This window comes from Chaetodon auriga, chromosome 15 (genome assembly GCF_051107435.1).
Source record: "Chaetodon auriga isolate fChaAug3 chromosome 15, fChaAug3.hap1, whole genome shotgun sequence".
Lineage (NCBI taxonomy): Eukaryota > Metazoa > Chordata > Actinopteri > Chaetodontiformes > Chaetodontidae > Chaetodon > Chaetodon auriga.
In genome coordinates, this window is record NC_135088.1 from 204,820 (window position 1) to 225,110 (window position 20,291).

A 20,291-nucleotide genomic window follows, 5' to 3' on the forward strand; every position below is an offset into this window, starting at 1 on the left:
AAATACAGGTTGACAAACCTTTTTCAAAACAACTGTAATAGATATGTGAGAAGAAAACCCAGTGGAAGTAAGAATGATTGGCGACTGCAGGAGTCGTCATTGTTTATAGGGATTTCTATGATGATCGAACTGTCTTTAACCAATCTGATGACCCTCATGAACAACGAGGCTGATTTCAAGTAGAAGAGACTGAAGTCAGTCAGTCAGTCAGGGAGAAAACTAACCAGGAAATGGAAAAGTAAAAGCATAAATGCACCTTGAGGAGGGAAGAGTGCGGTCGCTTCCTGCAGATTCAATATGTACAATCAAACACTGCAGGCTGAGGAAAACTGAGCACATATCAGTTGCTCTGACTCTCAATATTCACATATAGATACACTATTAACAAACAGACATGATGCTGCAGACCACAAGTTCTTTACAGCTCTGCGGACTGGGAGCCAGTTTGTAAAACCAGTCTCCCCGCGTCTCCCACAGTGAAACCATTGGCCATAGCTGAACAAACTGTTGACAAATAACTGACCTCTGCCAATTTTTTTTCTGATAACACGAGGAGGCTTCAGTCAGCGTGACTCAGCCGAGACAGACAACTACAGCTTTTCGCTAAAACACAAAAATCTTAGGTTTCAGTGACTGAAACTTTGTTCAGAGGCTGAATTTCATGTTTTCATCTTACTCAACAGCCATCAGTTTTGGCCTCAAAAAAGCTATTTCCCCTTCATATGGATTGTTTTTAAAGTATTTCATTGGATATTCAGGTTTTTTTATGTTTTGTAGACTAAAGATGCAAAATTCGCCATCTTCAGCAGACGTTCTAGTACAAAACACTAGAAATTGTATGATGTACAATAAGTGCATCATATTGGTTCACTGATTTGATTAAGTTCTGAGACAGATCCATCAGTCACGAACACTTAAACCTTCCAGATGATTTCTACGTCTTCCTGATAGAAAGATCAATAAGTTTCCATACTTGAAGGTGGAACCAAATGTTCCTGAAGAGCCTGGACTCCTTTAGAGAGACAATTTCGATCAACAGTCTGTAAACATTTTGTCGTCTCCTGCGACTACGTCTTGATTACAACTCAAGACCTTATTAGAACTTCTTCCGAACCTCCAACTAGCTATACAGCGAAGATCTGGAACTTCATAAACAGCGACGACTGATTGGTCACACTGGACTTGAGCTGCATCCACCAATGGGCAGCCCCGTTATTTTATTCATCCAAGAAGCAGCAGAATGAGCCGTTCCCTTTTTAGGCTCTGACTTCCACGTTCTCAGAGGGACACAGCCAAGGAACCAGACTTCTGGCTGCCGCGGGTCGTTCTGAGACATTTGTGTGCTTCTCTCTTTTATCCTTTCACGCTGTATCAGTAGAACTTCTGTAAAAATTGCATTTTATTCCTCTCCATAACGAATCCAAGTCACCACTTTGCCTCTTTGATGTCCAGGTCCGCAGGACATGTTGGGATTTGGGAGGTGTGCCTGTGGCTCATCAGCTGCCCACAGTTACCCATAACACCTTTTTCTGTCAGGCTGGACAGACATTTCTGCGCACAGATGTTTAATTCCAGCCTTGACAAAACAACCTGTGTGCCTTCAGTTTCCCAAAAGCGATGATACTGATGATGAGTCCTCTGTAAACCATTTAATTTGAGGGGGAGGATTTGGATGACTGAAGGTTCACAGGATGAACTCCCACCTCATAGCGCCCTCTGAAGGAGTCCTGCCCGAGCACAGTCCGACATGGTGGAGCCTCTGAGGGATTAGCTGAGCAGTTAATAAGCTGAGTTGGTGAAATATCCAACCAACCAATAGGAACACAGTTGGAGAGAAGATTAGAAACTTCAAGAAAAATTTCTGTCTGAATCTTCTGGGCTGAAAATAAAAATCCAGGCATCCAAAACACTTTCCATGAAAATAAAGCCACTCAGAGCAGAAAACCAGGTGGAGGAATTTTACGTCTCAGCCCTCAGATCTTCATTTCCTTCCTGTGATTCTTCTGTCCATCCAATGTGGTCGCAGGAGGAGGCGGGATTTACAGTGATACTGGCAGATGGTTGGAACAGAAATAAGGTATGATGATTGATGTTCCTCCAGCTTTTTTTTTTTTTGTCTCTGGAGCTGCTGATCTGCGTCCACAGTGATGGGGTCATGACTGAGAGAAGAGGGGGCTGAGGTGGGTTTTAGTGTCCGGGGTGCTGGTGGGAGGTGAAGGGGGTGAAGGAGGGGGGAGGAGAGAGAGACAGAGGACTGGACTGAGGACTGACGCCTCCAGCAGGAGGAGAGTCTGCCGCCGACTGAGAGACACTGAGGGGGAGAAACAGGGAGGAGAAGCTTCATTCATGATTATTCATTTCTAATGTGACACTAATATGACTGATGTTTGTTCAAGGTGATCCTCACCTGACCGTGTAGCTACTGTGGTTGGCAGGATCTGTCACCCCGGCAACAAAAAGCTTCTTTGGGGGTCCGTCAGACTCCACCCCTCCTGAGAGACACAGAGGTTCACAAATGTACAGAAACACTGGAAAACACTGTAGGTGGTGCACAGGAAGGCTGCAGTAGAAGAAGAATGAGGGCAAGCTGAATGTGAAGGGTTTTTTTTTTTTTTTTTCAAAAACTTTGCCGCACAAATGTTGTTTTCTACTTTGTGCTTTTCCAGTCTGAACAGATGAGCTGGATGTCTAATAACCGGTACGTTTTGGAAGGAGGGGCCAGGTCAGTCCAGGCATACCACAAACCAGCCATGCTGCTGCAGACTGCCATGTTTCAAATTTCAAGAGGCAAGAAGCAACAGGCATCAAGGGTCACAGAAAGTCTGAGTCTGCAATGATTGTATATGTTTTACAATCACATGGTGCTGTTTACTACAACATAAGACCAGTGTTCAACATCGGTTCTCAGTGGTGGAAAGAAGAAGATATCTTTGTTAAGTTTTTGAATTAATAATGGAACAAAAGGCTACTTGTATGTAGAAGGTGTTGCTCACTGTGATCAATCCACAGACAGTTATAACCCTATTGCAGTTAGTCCCCTGCTATTCAGAACATTTGTTAATTCATTGTTTTGCTTTTACTGCCCACAACTTTTTATTTATTTATTTATATATACTTATTATGGTCTCATTGCTATCAAAGTGTTTTCGAGTAAGAAAACATTTCCCTTCTTAGTTGGAGAAGACCAAAAGATGAGCTAAAAGGAAAGTGAATATTGAGCTTACAGTCATCAGGTGCACAATAACACACCTCCAAATAAATGATGATGTTGCTCAGTTACCACTACCTGTGTAAACAGCCAACTGCTTCCCAGCAAGGTCAACATATCAACATAATATGTCAGTGTTATGTTGTCAACTTGTTTCCAACAATCAGCTATTTCAGGTTTAAATCTGGACACGATCTGAGGCCCAGCACACACATTAATCAATTACCTTTTCTCTTGAGTGGAGTTAATGCAGGCCATCTCACAGTTGCACTTACTGCTGGTCTGTTGGACAGTGAACAGATACGCAGGTAGACGGAATCAAACAGGAGCTTCCACTAAATGCCGAATAAACCATAAGAAGGTTTTTCTCTTATGTACCTGAACCTCCTGGTGGGACTTGGGGAGGAATTGGGCGTGACGCCGCTGTCCTGTGACTGGAACCACTGAAGAAAAAAAGGTTGAAAATCTGAACCCTGTGTGCTTTAAATCCTGCACTACCCACGAGCCTTAGCATTCTAGAAATGAACTTCAATTCAATTCAGTTCAATTCAATTCAATATTCCTTTGTTAGTCCGGCTAGGGGAAATTCAAATTACAGCAGCATCAATAAAGCGGATAGAGTAGTGTAACAAGTGCATGCAAATTAAAAACAACAAGTATATACTAAAGAGCGGGATAAAAAGAAATGTCCTTTTGGTGAGTAGAATGCTCAAACTGACAGGAATCACCACCAAAACCCATCAAAATCAGAGGCAGGTGGAGAAGAAGCAGGTGTGGAGATGCTTACCACTGATGCATGGTCGTGCCACTGACTGACTGGAGGAACTGGGATCAGACTGGAAGCACTGGGGGGGGGGGGGGGGGGGGGGGGGGTGAGTTAGACTAGGTTTAAACTTCAAACAGCTGAACAGTGTTAGTGTATGTCTTGTACCTGAGTCTCTGCAGACTCCCTCTGAGTGTCATCTCCATATTCTCCTCCTGCATTGAACACAAACAGCTGTTTTTAGCCTCCATGTTGACCTGAGGGTCACACCTCTGCCGACCTTTGACCCCATCTACTCTCTGTCTTCACTGTCAAATTAAACTGCCTCAAATAAAGGCAACATCTCAATATCACCTAAAAGTCCCGGTCAAGTTCATTTGACCAACATTTAAAACTCAGATCGAGTCTCATCTGTCTGATTCAGATTCAGTCCAAATCATCTGTTCTGAACCAGTCCGAATAGTCTGATCTGGATTCCGTTTGAACCCTTTAATCGGGATTTAGCTTTATGAGTTTGATCTGAATAATCTCATTCTACACTTCCAGGTTCATTTTCAACCTGTAATGATGCTGTGATTTGTCATCAGAGTGAAAAGAGATGAACAGAGGAATGTTGTGGAGGAGGAAGAAGTCTGAACTGTGTCTGCCCTCACCTGCCTCTTCTGGTCAAGTCTGTCTCCAGTCAGGGAAAAAGGAGAGAGAGGGAGGAGCTGCAGGAAGAGGAGAAAGAGAAACAACAGATGAGAGTCAGCAGGTTCATGAGAGTCTGAACCGGACAGGAACTTTGTCATCAATGTTAAACACACTGACCTGTGAAGGGCAGCTGGGGTTGATGGACACGCTGCTGCGTCTGTATCGAGCCGAGGACACAGGACTGAAAACTGTCATCCCATCACTGACAGAGAGACATCAACAACAGATTTATAGAAATATAGTAAGAGAGACATGTAGAACACATAGATAAGAGTCTTTAAAGACATAAGATTAACTCTACATGTCAACCTTTCAGCTATTCAGTCACTCTGTCTCTGTAACTGACACAGTGTCCGCCCTAAATTAAACATGTGATTTTATAAAAGTTCAGTATTTGACAGTTTAGTAGGAAACAGTGTGGCTAGAGAAGAACCAGAACAGTTTGTAGGCAGATTATCTGACAGAGTTTCACCCTTTCAGTCCCAGACCACAATTTAAATCTATCAACCTGCGCATTCTCTTTTTAGAAGAACCAGATCTGAAAATCAAGAATAATCTGATGTGAATAGTGGTGTTACAGAGTTATGGTGGATTACATAAACATAGAATAAATGTTATAAAATGCTTTTTAGCAGAATTGTACTGCTTACACAACAGTTACACAACTCATCAGTGACATCTGTGAAGTTTTGGGTGAAACTGACAGGAACTATGAGCTCCCAACAGCCTGATAAATAAAACAGATGGGAATTTCTAAAGTAAAACAACAAAGATTTATTCAAAGTAACTTTTTCTCAGGTTTTACTCAAATCAAACCTTCCATTTGACTTGCACTTGGGGTCAATGGTCAACCCCTTGAAGGTGAATTATTTACAAAACCATCATAACCAGTAAATAAGTGAGGCAACTTTTCAGTGAACCCTTCATAGCCTGTAACAAAAACAAGTACAAGGGGACACAACCAAACTTTGATGCTCATGTGTCAAATTGGATCATCATAATAACACATTTTGTTCTCATTTTGCTTTGCATTTGGCTACAGATATAATGACTGACAGTGAGATTGACCAATTGTTTGTTCTGCTGAGACTGATAAGGTCGACACTACAAAAAATACTGCAGATCTGGTGAAAACAGATTTGACCTCAATCCAAACCAACAAAAAAAAAAGAAAAAAAAAAACCCTCAACATCACAGACATACAATCACAATTGCCTTAATGAGCAATGCAACGTGCGTTTTTACAACTTTTAACTACCGCTAACTGTTAAGAGGTCTAATATATAACAAGTCATCAGATTTTATACCGGCATATGTTTTGTATGTAGACTCTGAATCAGGACAGCAACAAATAACTGTAGTTGTTAATGCAGTGGAGTCAAAAGGATAACATTTGCCTCTGAAATATAAATTTAAATTTAATTTTACAAAGTACTGCTTGGTGCATTTAAAGTATGCCGAATTAAAGAGTGGCTCCCTAAGCATTAGACTTTGCTCCAAGTCATACTTTATCACCTGTCAATGCTTCCCTATACACAAGGCAAATATAAAAGGAATATTCCTTGAAGACAATTCGGTGATGCACTTGTGGATGTAATACCACTGACCTGACACTGGTGATCATGGGGGCGCTGTTCGACCTACGAAGTGCCCCGCCTCCTGCCCCGCCAGCTGCGCCTGCGCACTGGTCCACTTCCATCCGTTCCATACCTCGGTCCGCAGGCCCAGGCCGGCGGTGGCAGCACCAACTGCCGGCCTTCGACCTTTCGATGGCGGCGTCGGGCTCTACTCAAGCCCGGTGGAAGCCCGACCCGCAGGCCTCACGAGCAGCAAACCCAGAGCCGCCAAGTCAGCGGGCTGAACACCGAAGCTGTCCTCTCTCTACCGCATTTCCCTCAGAAAAACAGCGTATTCGTGTCTGACTACGGGTCAGACCGTCATTTATTATTCGCAGCTACGCTTCACTTGCTGCTGTCTCCAGCGCAAATTTAATGGCTGCGTAAAAGCGAGATAAAATACGAGCCCCGCGCAAAAACACTCAAGATAAAGTTTTGTACGTTCATATAGTTCAAACTCACCCGGCGGTCCCGGCTGTGCGGTTAAACTTTTAATTCGAGTCCACGCAGGTGACGTGACTTTTAGGATTAGCTGTTGAGCTAACTTGGTTTGCAGTAAAACCTCCAGTCAGAGATCTGAAAACCGCTATGCAGCTGTCCGAAACAGGCGGACCCGGGCTGGTCACACAGTCCTCAGGGAGAGTCGGTCTAACAGTCCCCAAACACGCCGAAGAGAACTCAGGAAGGGTCAAAGAATCACAGAAAATTAACAGTTTGAAAGATTTTTTACAACATAGTCCTTGACCAAATAGAGGTAGTTCACCAACTGTGAAAACAGCGCCTCTCTCAGGTCACACAGAGAAGTGCAGCCTAGAGGACAGAAAAGAAGTGAGAAAGTAACACTATCTTTCATTTATACACAATGAATAAAGTTAAATTAATGATTAGGGACATTTGTAAAGCTATTTTGGATTGTGTCACAGTTCTATCTTTGTTTTACTATAAAGCACAAAGTGCTCATACATTTGTACACGATTTAAATGAGTCAAATCAGTCAGTATGTTTGGTCAAAATTATTTATTATTTCAATTACTAAATTCTGAATTTAATCTATAAAATGTCTGAAAATGGTGAGAAATTAATTAAGCAGTTAAATTGAAAGCAATCACCCAGTTACCAAAATTGAACTGGATTAATTTTGTTTTGATTGACTACTTAATTAATTTACTGTTTCAGCTCATGTTAATCAATGACTTGGATAACCCTACCCTCAACATCCATAAAATGCTAAAACTATGATTAAAAGTTTTGTTGGAATCAAATGAACAAAGATATTATAAGAAGTACACTTGCAATAAAGTACAATAAGATTAACATAAGTAAAATTGTACCTATTGCAGTAATATGGTGATCCCTGAGCAGAGGAAGTCGCTTACAAGTCACCTAAATAAAGCTATAAACCAGACACAAACAACCCCCAACAGGAATATTATAAGAATATCATAGAAAACAGAATCACAGAGTGAACTTGGGGCCATTGTAAACTCACGACAGACTATATAAATGAATAATATTGGAATACTTTGGTGTTTTCTTTGTTGCTGTGACACTAAACTGTCTGCTGTTCTCGCAGAATCCCAAAAATCCTCCATCTGCTTTGAGTCGTCATCTTCAAAAAATGGTGTAACAGGACACCGGGAGGCTCGGCCTTAACCCCTTCACTGCCGGTTTTGTTACACTGTTTCCACAATGAAAAACACACACAGACCAGTGGTGTAACTAAGTACGTGTGCTCCGTAAGTACTGTACTTAAGTACACATTTGAGGCACTTGTGCTTTGCTTAAATATTTCCATTTTAATACTACTACAATACTGGACAACTTTAATTACTTTGCATATTAAGATTTTTACACACAAAACTATGAAACTACTACAGGTTGTCATAAATTACTAATACAGTACAATGATTTATAATAATAATAATAATAATAATAATAATAATAATAATAATAATAAAGTATAATAATTCAATAACACTCATAGAGGCCATTTTTCTGCATTACTTGTTGTCAAGTATTTTCAACATGTTATTGCTACTTGTACTTTCCTACAAAGTAAAGGATCTGAGTACTTGTTCCACCACTGACTATGACTAGCAAGTACAATGCAGTTGTAGTAAATATAGAAATTTCTTGAACTTTATACATAAATTCAAATCAGTATAACAACCAAAGCAACATGTACTATGATTGTATTACTTTAGTACAATGGTTAAAGGGCCAGTGTGTAGGATTTAGTGACACCTAGTGGTGAGGTACCCCCTGGCCTAACGCCACCTCTGGCTGTCAGACTTTAATTTCATGTTCTGTTCTTGCAGCCAGGCTGGAAATTATTTCTCACTTTAAAGAACCAGTGTTTAGTCTTTATACTTTTAAAGGGATCTCTTCCACCAAGTCCACCATGTTGCACCCGTGATGTGTCTACAGTAGCCCTGAAGGAACAAATCAAACAGTGGCTGTAAAGACCGCCTTTCGTGTTGTTCACGCTTTTAGCAGCCACCATAGAGAAGAGTGAGGCGAGGGGTATTCAGTCAGTTGCAATCTGCAACCCCACCAGCAGATGCCACTAGATCCTACACACTGGTCCTTTAATCATGTCATGAGCTGGATTCAGTGTTTTCTGTAGATCCATAAGAATAACTAAGAAGACACACAAGTACAGCTGCTATGGCCACCATCACAGCAGGTATTACTACTTTATTGGAATTACTACAGTGAATAGTACTGTTACAATTCTCTCTTCTACTGCAAATACTATGGATGTCATTAGAGTCCATTTTGATCTAAATCCATTGAGATTTTTTCACTTTTCTATATAACACATTTACTGATGCATGATGTCAAATCAATGGAACTTGTCCACTCGAGTCTGATTGTACCATATCTTACTGACAGTAAAAAAAAGAAACAGGTTTATTTTGAGATTGATTTTTGTCAAAGTATAGCTAATTGAATCTTAATTGAATGTGCTGCTGAAGGGGGTCGGTGCGTTGGGGAGCAGAGCCTCATGGCTCCAGCATTTGTTTAGTTTATGGGCCTGGATTTGACCTGCAAATCAACTACTATAACGACCATAAGTACTTAAAGTACTGATCCAACAGATGCTAGCAGTACTAGTAACTACAGGCTGCGGGCTGCTGTGGCTCGGTGCTGCCGCTGTTTGACCCGTTCAAACCTCCGTCGCTCCGCCGAAGCCAAGAGGTTAAAATGGGAAGAGCGGAAGGGGGAGGAAGGGGGAGGAAGGAGGAAAAGGGAAGGTCCTGCCTTCCTTCACACGGAGTTAAACTAGTTTGAAGCCACTGTTACCTTAACGTTTCTTTAATGCTTCAATAAAACGCCCGTAGCTTCGCGCCGCGGTCAGCCCTCAAAGCGAAGCCGGCGGGCCGAAGGGACCCGCCGGTGTTGGAAGTTGGCATGTCGGAGGGATCCGGGGCCGCCTGGATGTGACTGATAGGTGGGTAAAACACTGCGAGGTCTCCCCGCTGCTGGTAAACAACTTCGGGCAGAGCAGGCGGGCTGCTGCGGGGACACTTCAACTCCACAGACCTGAGAGAGACTTTAAAGAGCGTCAATAATCGAGATTAAGATTTTTTTTTTTAAACTTTAAGTAGATTTTTGATCAAACTCACTGTAATTTGTCTAAACTGTGCAGAGGAGAAGGACCTTGAACCAGGCTACAACTCACTACATATAATAGATAGATAGCAATTCATTTACTGCTCTAAAATACACACCAATATCCCATCAAATCAGTATGAAAATTCTTTTTAACCTATTTAAGAGTTTAACTTAAATCACTAACAAAAACACTGTTACTTTACTGCTTAAATGTCCCAAACGTCTTCTTTAAATCCATATGACTCACTTTTTAACAACATACTATCTGAAGTGTTAGTAACAAGGGGTTTTAAGAGTATTTAAGGACAGGTTGCATTTAGTAAAAGTCAACCAAACCGACTTGTCTGAGTTTAATAATAGGTTGATTCACGCAGGCTTCAGTCATTAAAGGATTTCCATGTGTTTTTGTGCAGGTTTACAGGATCACTGATGGGTTACCATGTCTGCCCAGTTCGACTTTTAATACAGTATGGGTAAATTGCACTGATGAACATACTACATTTTTTAATGCAGGACTTTTATTGTTAAATGACTATTTCTATATTGAGGTTTTGCTAAAAAGTCAAAATACTTCTTCTACCTCAGTACACAGGGAAGCTTGAAGAAACACAGTTATAAGATTACGTTTTAAATATTATGATACAAGATAAACCGTATTATACTCTAACTTATAACAGTATAAACTAAATTAACCTTTTCCATAAATTGCAATTTCCGCACCTCAAAAATAATTGGTTTAGTTACAGTTTGATTATTGACTGTTAATTTATTATCCATGTATTCTGGACCAGGAGGAGGTTAAAACACATATACGAGTCTAATTCTCAAAGTACCTTTGATTTGATTATTTTGTTCTACTATATTTTGGTCTCTGGGAAAGTTTCATTGAAAGGCTTTGGTCATTGTTACACTCGATCCTGTTTATTTGCAGAGAAGAGGATGGATGGCGAGAAAGAGACGGCCGAGGAGAAGGAGGAGGAGGAGGAGGAGAAAGGGCTTCATCACATCGCAGCGGCGACCTCTGTGGACTATTCAAGCCTTCCCATCATGCACTGGGAGGACTTGAGCCAGCGGATAGCTGAGTTGGAGAAACAGGAGCAAGAGAGGAGGGAAAGGTCAAAGGTCAGCCATGAAGACAAACGTGTTGGTATTTCCTGGATAAGCTGGGGTTCAGTTATCCCAGCAAGGTCAGCTGTTAGTGGTAATATTCCCCAAAAAGACTACATTTCCCATGAGGCTTGGTGTCCTCTCTCCCTGATGAGAGTTAACGTTGAGCTCTGACTGGAAGGCTGACTCTCGGTTTACTGAAAAGAAAAGTTTCACACCTTCATGCAGACTTTTCCTGCTCAGTCTTTACTGGTTTTCATGAGTCGGTGCCTCAGATTCAGCCTGACGGAAGCTGTGAGGTTGTATTTTTTACATGGGAAGTCGAGCTGGACATTGAATGAGTTTATAGTTTGAGTGTAATACAGTTTAAATCATGAGAACACTGTGTAGACTCCGTGTACATATCCTCCCTGCTTTGTTTTGATTTGTGTACTTGTTTGGTCAAAACTGGAATTACCAACATTAAATTAAAATTGTCCTTATTTTTCTGCCATGACAGCTTCTCATATGTTCAGCTAAAGTTCAACTGACACTCTAAAAATAGTTATGTTAATGTTGTGCTCGCTGCTTGTTCCTGCTGAAAACAAGAAGAAAAGCTGAAAATAGGGAAAAACACCCCTCATACTTCATTTGCCTGTATGACTTCAGTCGGATGCTCTGCAGGTGTATTATGGGAAATGTAGGCTCCGGTGTGTTTGGGCCCAGGTTTTCAGTCTGATTTAAACTCTCTCTCAAGTTCATGCAAGTCAAATCACTGGAGTTCTAACTTATTTCAGCTGTTCTCCCCATTGTTTGTATTCTTGTCTCAGTCTGATAACATTCCAGAAGGGATAAGAACATGTTTGTTGTGGCTGTAAATCCACCAAACCCACTTCGGTGTAATTCACACCGTGGAAGGAGCTAAAATGAGACGAGTGGGAGGGTTCAGCAACCCTCACATTACAGAGATGCTCTGCGGATCATTGCTGCATATTTCTACATTCTCGGGTGGCATAATGATAACTGTGAAAACGTGCCAACACCAGTTCCCTCTGAGCTTCAGTAGATGGCCTCAGACCAGACCTGTCTGTGCTTCTATTCAGACAGTTTGTCTTTTGTTACTCTGATTTCTGATCAGTCTGCTGCCGTTAAAGGGCTTTTCTTTCATAAGTGAATTATTTTGCTTATTTTTCTTTTCCTACAGGAAAGTCCTCAGAAATAATAACCAGCTTAATTGATCATTTGTTGTCAGATGATCTGTCTGGGATTTTATTGTGATAATTGTGCCTTCTTGTCTTCCTGCAGAGAGGGACAGGGGTGAGGATGGAGGAGAGTCAGGGGGGAGTGTGGGGGGACGTCTGGGAAGAAGACGAGGAAGACTTCAGGAGGTGTCGAGTAACACAGAGGTAATGTACAGTTTAGTTCATAATGTTCAGTTTTTCTTCACAACAGGTTCACTGGTAACAGGTGAGAGCATCATGATTGGGTATGAAAGGGGCATCCTGGAAAGGCTCAGTCGATCAGAAGCGAGGAAGGAGCGAGGTTCACCACTTTGTGAACACATGATTGGATAAAGGAGATTAGTACATGAGCTAAGGAACACTTTATAAAATCATTATCGGTAAACACAGTTTGTTTGTAAATGATAACATTCTGTTTTTATTTATGTTTTTCCACAGAGTCCCAACTTTTTTAGATCAGGGTTGTAATTTGTGGTTCTAGTCCGAGGTCTTTTTGGAGGCTGGAAGACAAATGCTGCGGCACATTCATAGTTTTGGTATTAATTTAAATATCCAGGATCATTTATGTCTACTTTTAGAACATTTTGCAGACAGCAGTATTCAGTTTGTCACTGAACAAATGCATGAGAGACGGTGCAGATGTTCGAGACAGGAGACCACCGGATATGATGTGGATCTACAGATTGTCATATGAGCAGTGGTCAGTCTGGTGTCAGTGAGCAGAGACTCCAGTCTGCAGTGTAGTTCGCATCATGAGGAATATAATAATGGAAAATAAATGGATAAAAACAAAATAAACCTTGGGGTGTGAAAGGGGAAAGTATGTAAGTTTAAAGTGTTTTATTTACTGATGGTTTTTATAAAACCTGATTTCAGCACCCCACTGTATCTCAAAGTGTCTCTGAAAAAAAAACACAAACTATGATCTCAGAATGACCACGAGGCTGAATCAGCACCTCAGTAACACAAACTCACAGCCTTTTCTTTCATACCAGGCTTATTTACTGTGTCTCTGCAGTTTCTATTTATATATACATATATATATGTTTTTTTATTAATATTCTTGTCTTGTTTTCTGATTTCAGTTAAATTTTATATTTTTCTGTTTTGCTTTGTTGTTTTGACTGTAAAACACTTAATAACGTGTTAAGAAAAATACTATGTACAGCATATTATTACATCAATACATTATTATTATATAAAATTAGAAAATGTTTGAGAATCTGGAACCAATGAGTGTCAGTTCATTGTTTATTCTATTAATCATTTCAGCACAACAGAATGTGTTTGTTTAATCTGTAAAACAATTCAAAATGTCACAAAATGACTGAGTGTAGAATCAGAATTTGTGTTAACTTTGTGCAAACTAGAATCATGATAATGATTAATTTCTAATTTCGTTTAAGCTTAATTTGGAAAATTTGCTTCACGGTGACAAAAAGGACATAAGCATGAAGCTCTGATGTGAACGTTTTAGTCAGAGTAAACATGAACATGCACAAAAGAGACACAACAGCAGTAAAACCAGCACTTAATACAAACTGTCCTCTACGTGAAGCATCAGCTCTCCATCTGAAGCTTCAGGATGTTTATTATCTGTTAACAGATTTCACAACCACAGAAACCTGCAGCTGTGCTTCATCAACAACAGCGACAGTGAAGACGAGGAGGAAGGAAACAACAAAAAGGTCACTTTCTGACGGGTGTTGTGTATTCTTTACATCACTGCTGACTGCAGCTGGGTATCAGTTAAATATTTAAATGTGTCAATGCGATACTTGAGTTTCAGTACAAATACTTGTTTCGGTAGAATTATCATGGTGGGGAAATGAACTTCTATTCAGCGAAATCTGAGCACAGAAACTCAAGACTGGTCTCTTCAGAATCAGTTCCAAATGTGCAGCTTCACAAGTCCATGAATACTTGTGTAATTTCTGATCTTTGGAAAAGTTCTGATGTTTGTAAATGTTATTTTCATCGTGTGTGTTGACAGAATTGGTCAAAGTCTTTGTGATCATTTCAAACATTTAGACTTTGGTCCAGCTTCAACCAAAGCATTTTCTCCAGTGATCTGACCACTGACTTTAGATCTCCATCAGGTCTCCATTGAAACAGGGGGCAATGGTTGCCATTCCGCTGGGCTGAAACAGGAAGTGGCCATCACTCTGAGGACGCTGAGAGACAAACTGCTGGCTGAACAGAAGGAGAAGGAGGTAAAAGGAAGGAAAGAAGGAAGGAGGGAGGGAAAGAAAGAAACATTCTTTGTAAGAAGTACAGAAGCAAGAAGGAAAAGAAACAAACAAAACAAAGAAAAAATGCAATCATTAAAAAAGTGTCTGTGTTTGTTTGCGTGTGTCTGTGTGTGTGTGTCTGTGTGTGTGTGTGTCTGTCTGTCTGTTGCAGCATCTGGCCAGCAGCAGTGGTGTTGCCAAGAGGAAACATCTGGAGCGTTGGGAGCTGCAGAAGTGTTCAGTGCAGCGGCTCAGCATTTTGAGAGCATCACTTCAACAAGACGTACACGGTACACACACACACACACACACACACACACACACACACACACTAAACACACTAAACACACATGTTTTGACTATCAGACACACCCTCTGCAGTCTTGGAAGGTGGCTCTTGCTCCTTCATGGACAGCCTCTGTGTTATAATGGATTCTAATGGAAATCCAACCACAAGAAGAAAAAGCATCAAAATGTTCTGAGAAACTTCCAGCTGTGACGTGTGAGCAGCTGCTAGTTTTCTTTCGATGATTTCCTCAATGTCCTTCCACAGAGAAACACTTGGAGTTTCCTGGATATCTGTTTCTGAGAAATCAGGTTTTTTCAGTTTGGGCAATGAAAGTTATAGCAACTACAGGACCAAAGGGGATATGACGCCCAATGAAACGCACCATCACCTTGAATAAAATTACTGATCTCTCTATGTTTGATGACTGTAACATTTGGGTTAGTGTAAATACACAACTCAACAAACTATATAGCATAGGTCTAGTTGTTCTAAAATCTTTTAATGCACAAATGCTACATATTATACCTTTCATTCCTAGCCTGAAACTGTTGTTAAATATAAGCCGCAAGGTAACTCCTTCCACAACTTAATATGTTCCAAATATGAATGTTTTTGCTGAAAAAGGGCCGAATAACAAATTCCATTTTGTCCTGAGCTGGCTAGCTGTTGGTTGTTTGTGACCAGCGTAAGGAAACATAGTTGCCTACAACAGATATAAACCAGTATCCAAAGTACCGACTAGGGGTGGGAATTGATAAGATTTTATCAATATCAATGCCATTGTCGATTCTGCTTATCAATCCAATTCCTTATCAATTCTCCTAACGATTCCTGAGTAGTTTTTTGAGGGGGGAAAAAGTACTTCTACACAGACTTCAGCACCAAAAGCAACCATTTTATTTTTTTCCAAAATGTCTGCACAAGACAACATGAACATATTTAACTTAAACAGTGATATAACAGTGTCTGACACTAGTAACATTCAAAAGAAAAATGCAAATATTGTTGCTTTAACTTATAAGCCTAAACCAAATGTCAGTCAACAGTAAAACACTCCTTTTCTTGGAAATGATATAAAACAGTGACAAGTCCTCTCTTTAGAAAAATAGGCATGTATGCCTAGATAACATTTTGAAAATACTGTAATACTGTGTAAAAAAAAATACCGTGTAAGGGTGTAACCCTTTTAACCACGAACTTGGTCACTGCCCTGTGACACTCGTTCATCTTCTGCTCATTCCACTCAGCTCCCTGTGCAGCAATCGTGAAGGGGGTAACTGAAGCCGAGCTCGAGGGGGCTGCTGCCTGAGGGCTCTCTGTGACTGTCTCATCATAGCCATCATTATCTAAAATGCATAACAAAGGAAAATATTTCTACGTAGCTCGGCTTAAATAATCAAAAACTGCATGCTGCTTGCAGGGTGACAGTGTGCCAAATGCAGGATATATTTAACGTGGATGTTACCGTCGTCGATGGAGATCACAGTGGAGCTTTTAGCTGCAGCAGCAGTAATGTTAGCAGCACTAGCATGCAGAGATGTTTTAGCATATTTGAGGTATTTGCACCTTTACATGAGATGACAGCGTTGCACTGATCACACACGGCAGTGTTCTCGTCGCTTTTACCGAAATGGAGCCATGTGTTAGATCGTTTCCTCCGCTCCATGTTTCCTCCTGGCTGAAGGAGATGTGCGTCACAGTGTCCCTGACGTACCACAACGTGACGAGACATAACGCGACATGACGTGATGTGATGCGAGGCGACATGCCACCATGCTGGGAAATGAAAGGATCGTTAAGAAGAATCGAAAACATTGGAGGTGTACAATTCCGATGGAATCGATCAATTGGAACCGGTTCTAAGTCGGAACCGGTTCTCGATTCTCACCCCTAGTACCGACGCATCACTTATTCTTTGATTCTGTCTTTGTTTTTCTTCCAGCTCTGAGCTCCGAGCTGGTGGCCCACCTGTTGGTACGAGACCAGCTGAGGACAAAACAGGATGCCATGCTGCTTGATGTCCAGGACCTGACCTAAGACCAGGACCACAGACTGGGATGGTCCACACAACTGAGGCAAACATTTGTCCACTCTGGGACCAGGTGGCGCTGCTCGTTGATGTCAGCCCAGGAGCCATTTACTTCAGTAAAATGTTAGCTGACCTGCTAATTTATCTGACAAATCACCAGCATTCAGGACAACAAGGGAAATACAACTGGATGATCAGGTTAAAAGGAACTGAATCACCTGAAAACGACAGAAAGTTGAACGGCATTGCCCTGACTTCAAAACTGATGACAAATGACAAACTTGAAACTAACAGAATTACATCAAAGACAGGATGAGATTTCAACACACGCCCAAAGGAAAGGTTGTTTCGTATCAACTGATGTGAGAAGAAAATCAACAAAGGAACAAAGATTTCGGGTGGATTGTTTGGAAGCCAAATCCAAACGTCAACATCTGTGTCAGCCTCTGGCTACTGAGGACAGTGGTGAACTAGCCAGAGCTACAAGGCCTGTAAAGAATGACAAACACAAGCTCCTGCATTTAGTTATAATTTCTTCTTAACTGCGCTCAACTCTTTAGTTTGAGTAGTGTTAGATCTCTGATCTGTTTAGCTCCTCAGGACCGGTGTTTTCAAGCTTGTGGCCAGTGTCAGTGGTTCTACCTGAAAATTAAAGGCGAGGCGAGCCCAGAAGGGGGGTGAGGGGGTTGTGATTTGACAACGGGGGGCAGAAATTAAGCCATCCTCTCTGATGACACCATTTACACGTACTGAAAATAAGAGGTTAGTAGATTGGGGGGCCAGCTCCCTCATTTTTCATGTATGGATTATCAGCAGGTGACAGTTAATGATTGCGGATGATGGACAAAATGTGGTGTTGAACTTCTGTCAGTGTATTTCACAGAAATCCCTTTCAGACATGCAGCTTAGCTATTTTATTATCAGACTGGCTCAGTATGACTTGGAGTTCAGTGCCTCTGATTGGACTGCTCCATCAGGGTTCGGAGTGAGTTGCTGCCCCAAATCACGGTGTTGAAGTATCTCAGGGTCCTGTTCACCAGTAAGGGTGAAGGTGTGGGGACAGCAGTAATCTGGGTGATGGACCGTACAGTTGTGGTTCAGAGGGAGCTGAGCACACAAGTGGGTGGTGGCTCAGCCTTAGAGATAGAGTGAGGAGCTCAGACTTCCAGAGGGACCTCAGAGTAGAGCTGCTGCTCCTTCACATCGAAAGCTAAGGTTCAACATCTGATCAGGCTCCTTCCAAGTGGGCACATCCAACAAGGTAGGAGACCCCAGGATGGACTAGAGAATAGAGAGATTATTTATCTCATCAGAACTGGGAAGGCCTCAGGATCCCTCAGGAGGAAATGCTGCCGGAGAGAGGGATGTCAGGACTACCTTGCTTAGCCTGTTGCCACCATGAGATGGCCCTGGATATGTAGTAGAAGAAAAAAAAGATGGATTCTTCCAAAATGCTAAGTGAACCTACATGAAAGTACAATCAGCATTACTATCATTACAAGACATTTTGGGCTGACATAATGTATGACACTAAAAAAGCAATCGCTAAACAACAATCTAGATTTTATATATATATCCTTTAGGTAAAAGCCTCATTGAGATTAAAACCTCTTTTCCAAGAGTGACCTGGCCAAGAAGGCAGCCCAACAATATCATCACAAAAAAACAAATACAACAATATGAACAGACATAAAACAACTGTTAAATACAAGGGTACAGGTCAATACTGATAATCAAATAATAATAATAATAACAGCAATGAGAGGGGGTAAATAAAATAGAAGCAGAAGAGTTCAAAAACAGTTACATTGATCAAAGGAGTTTTCCTCTCGATCCCTCAAAGACAGTTATGACGTCCGGGGGGAATCTTAAAGGACCTCACACCCTATTTTCCCAATCAGCTTCTTACTATGATCTATCTTGTGCCAAAGTTAAAGGAGTTTTGGTTATTTCACGATAGATTTATGTCAGTATTTGTTTTTCTGTGCACCAATCAGCTATATTTAAAGGATTTAAGATGCACTCAAGAAACATACAGTGATGAAATCCACAGTCCTGCACACAACAGAAGACGTCAGGCACTTCAGGCATGTAGGAACAAGAGCAATGTGTTAATCATAAATAACAAAAACCTTGCATGAGCTACATGACTCGTTCATCAGACAAGTTTAGAAAACAATGTCTGCAGGTTTTCATGAGCGACTGAAGTTTGCTCTTTTTTACACGTTCAAACAATCTTGTTCTGAAAATTATTTCTGCATTGAAATTTAATATTGGACACATAAATGCTGTGGTGAAGTCTGTAAGAGTTTTTTTTTTAAGCCTTATCACAAAATGGAAAAGTCCATATTGTACAACTCAACTCAATCTTTTTTTTTTCTTTTTTTTTTTCCCAAAGTGAGACAAAAGAAATGATCAGAGTCATGGTTTCTTGGACTGTTGTTGTAAATCTATACATGTATATGCAAATGAGGGATTCTAACTTATCTTATTTAAGTTTTATTGTGTTTACTTATTTGTTATTATAACAAGGGAACATTACACTCAAATAGCATGTGTAGCGAGACGAGCTCAACTTAACTGATGCATTGATATGTTGGTTGTTATACTTTGTTACTTTTCTTAAAAAAACAAAAGGGGAATTTCACCAAAATTTGTAGCAAATAAAAGACACGCATATTTATTTAGAATTTTGATATATAGTGTCATGAATGAGCAAATGTAACATGGCCGTCCATGTGTTTTAAAAGTTTAAAAAGCAACTACATTTGGTGAGTTGTATTGTTGTAATATTACCTAAATATATAAAAAACTAAACAGTTCTTAATTTTGGTGGCATCCCTCTTTAACTAATGCTAAACACTTCAGGTACAGCCAGTGATTACATTATTGTTTACTCATAAGAAATGCAAGGGAATAATGCGCTTAATGTAGTCAAGTATATGTGATGATGCATAGGAAATATTGCTGCCCTGTTTTGACGTTTTCTTCATTTAACTCGATGTTTATGTCGCCACCTAAACATCAACTTCCAGAACTTTTCTTTAAGGATGTGAGGTTTTATTCTGACCGCAGTAATTTACCTTTGGTTTATACTCTAGCCATTGATATTGAGATGATTTAAATGTGGCTTTTAACCATCACTAGCCATGTCCTCTAGTGCCTTACAAAGAAATTATATTTTGATACTGATCAAATCCACTTTTTTCCCATTGATCTGTTATAAGGAGCTCAATGTCGTTTTCATGGAATGTATTGCAAAAGAAATGTATCTCTGTTACTTACATATAAAAAGATGAAAGTCACATTAAAAGTCACATTAAAATTGGGAGTGTAGCTAAACAAGCTAAATGTGTTGTGTTTCCTCTTGAAACATCATACTGTGAGGGAGAATTCAAAACTGTCCAGTAGTAATATTTTGTGCTTATGCTCCTAAAAATGAGGTAACAAAGTGACAAGTGATTGTTTTTTGTTTCATTTCATTTGTGACTTAAAGAGTATTTAGAGATGTATTTTA

General features: G+C 40.5%; 2 protein-coding genes across 3 annotated transcripts; one reads left to right on the forward strand and one right to left on the reverse strand.

Moving 5' to 3' along the window:
* Positions 1–2,064: 2,064 nt before the first annotated feature.
* On the reverse strand, positions 2,065–7,056 carry LOC143333131 (P2R1A-PPP2R2A-interacting phosphatase regulator 1). Its single transcript, XM_076751071.1, has 9 exons — positions 6,272–7,056; positions 4,782–4,866; positions 4,625–4,681; positions 4,140–4,186; positions 3,996–4,053; positions 3,587–3,651; positions 3,435–3,490; positions 2,408–2,492; positions 2,065–2,311 (listed from the first exon to the last, which is right to left on the reverse strand). Exons 1-9 carry the CDS (start codon positions 6,370–6,372, stop codon positions 2,188–2,190), a joined length of 678 nt encoding a protein of 225 aa, XP_076607186.1. The 5' UTR covers positions 6,373–7,056; the 3' UTR covers positions 2,065–2,187.
* A 2,470-nt stretch (positions 7,057–9,526) lies between these two features.
* On the forward strand, positions 9,527–19,394 carry LOC143333340 (uncharacterized). Of its 2 annotated transcripts, none has more exons than XM_076751414.1 (7): positions 9,527–9,734; positions 10,830–11,020; positions 12,290–12,390; positions 13,832–13,913; positions 14,325–14,438; positions 14,629–14,746; positions 16,688–19,394. In XM_076751414.1, the coding sequence occupies exons 2-7, from the start codon at positions 10,838–10,840 to the stop codon at positions 16,780–16,782; spliced, it is 693 nt and encodes a 230-aa protein (XP_076607529.1). In that variant the 5' UTR covers positions 9,527–9,734; positions 10,830–10,837; the 3' UTR covers positions 16,783–19,394. The 2 variants fall into 2 exon arrangements, with proteins under 2 accessions (XP_076607529.1, XP_076607528.1); XM_076751413.1 differs by lacking the exon at positions 9,527–9,734 and adding an exon at positions 10,310–10,371.
* The last annotated feature ends 897 nt before the right edge of the window (positions 19,395–20,291 follow it).

What these genes read in the sequence shown, in the direction of transcription:
- LOC143333131 (XM_076751071.1), bottom strand. Translation starts at nt 6,372, where the DNA reads ATGGAACGGATGGAAGTGGACCAGTGCGCAGGCGCAGCTGGCGGGGCA. An exon ending in GGGAGTCTGCAGAGACTCAG is followed by an intron (nt 4,054 to 4,139) that starts GTACAAGACATA and finishes CCCCCCCCCCAG; the next exon opens with TGCTTCCAGTCTGATCCCAG. An exon ending in GGCACGACCATGCATCAGTG is followed by an intron (nt 3,652 to 3,995) that starts GTAAGCATCTCC and finishes TTTTTTCTTCAG; the next exon opens with TGGTTCCAGTCACAGGACAG.
- LOC143333340 (XM_076751413.1), top strand. An exon ending in AGAGGAGGGAAAGGTCAAAG is followed by an intron (nt 11,021 to 12,289) that starts GTCAGCCATGAA and finishes GTCTTCCTGCAG; the next exon opens with AGAGGGACAGGGGTGAGGAT. An exon ending in AGGTGTCGAGTAACACAGAG is followed by an intron (nt 12,391 to 13,831) that starts GTAATGTACAGT and finishes ATCTGTTAACAG; the next exon opens with ATTTCACAACCACAGAAACC.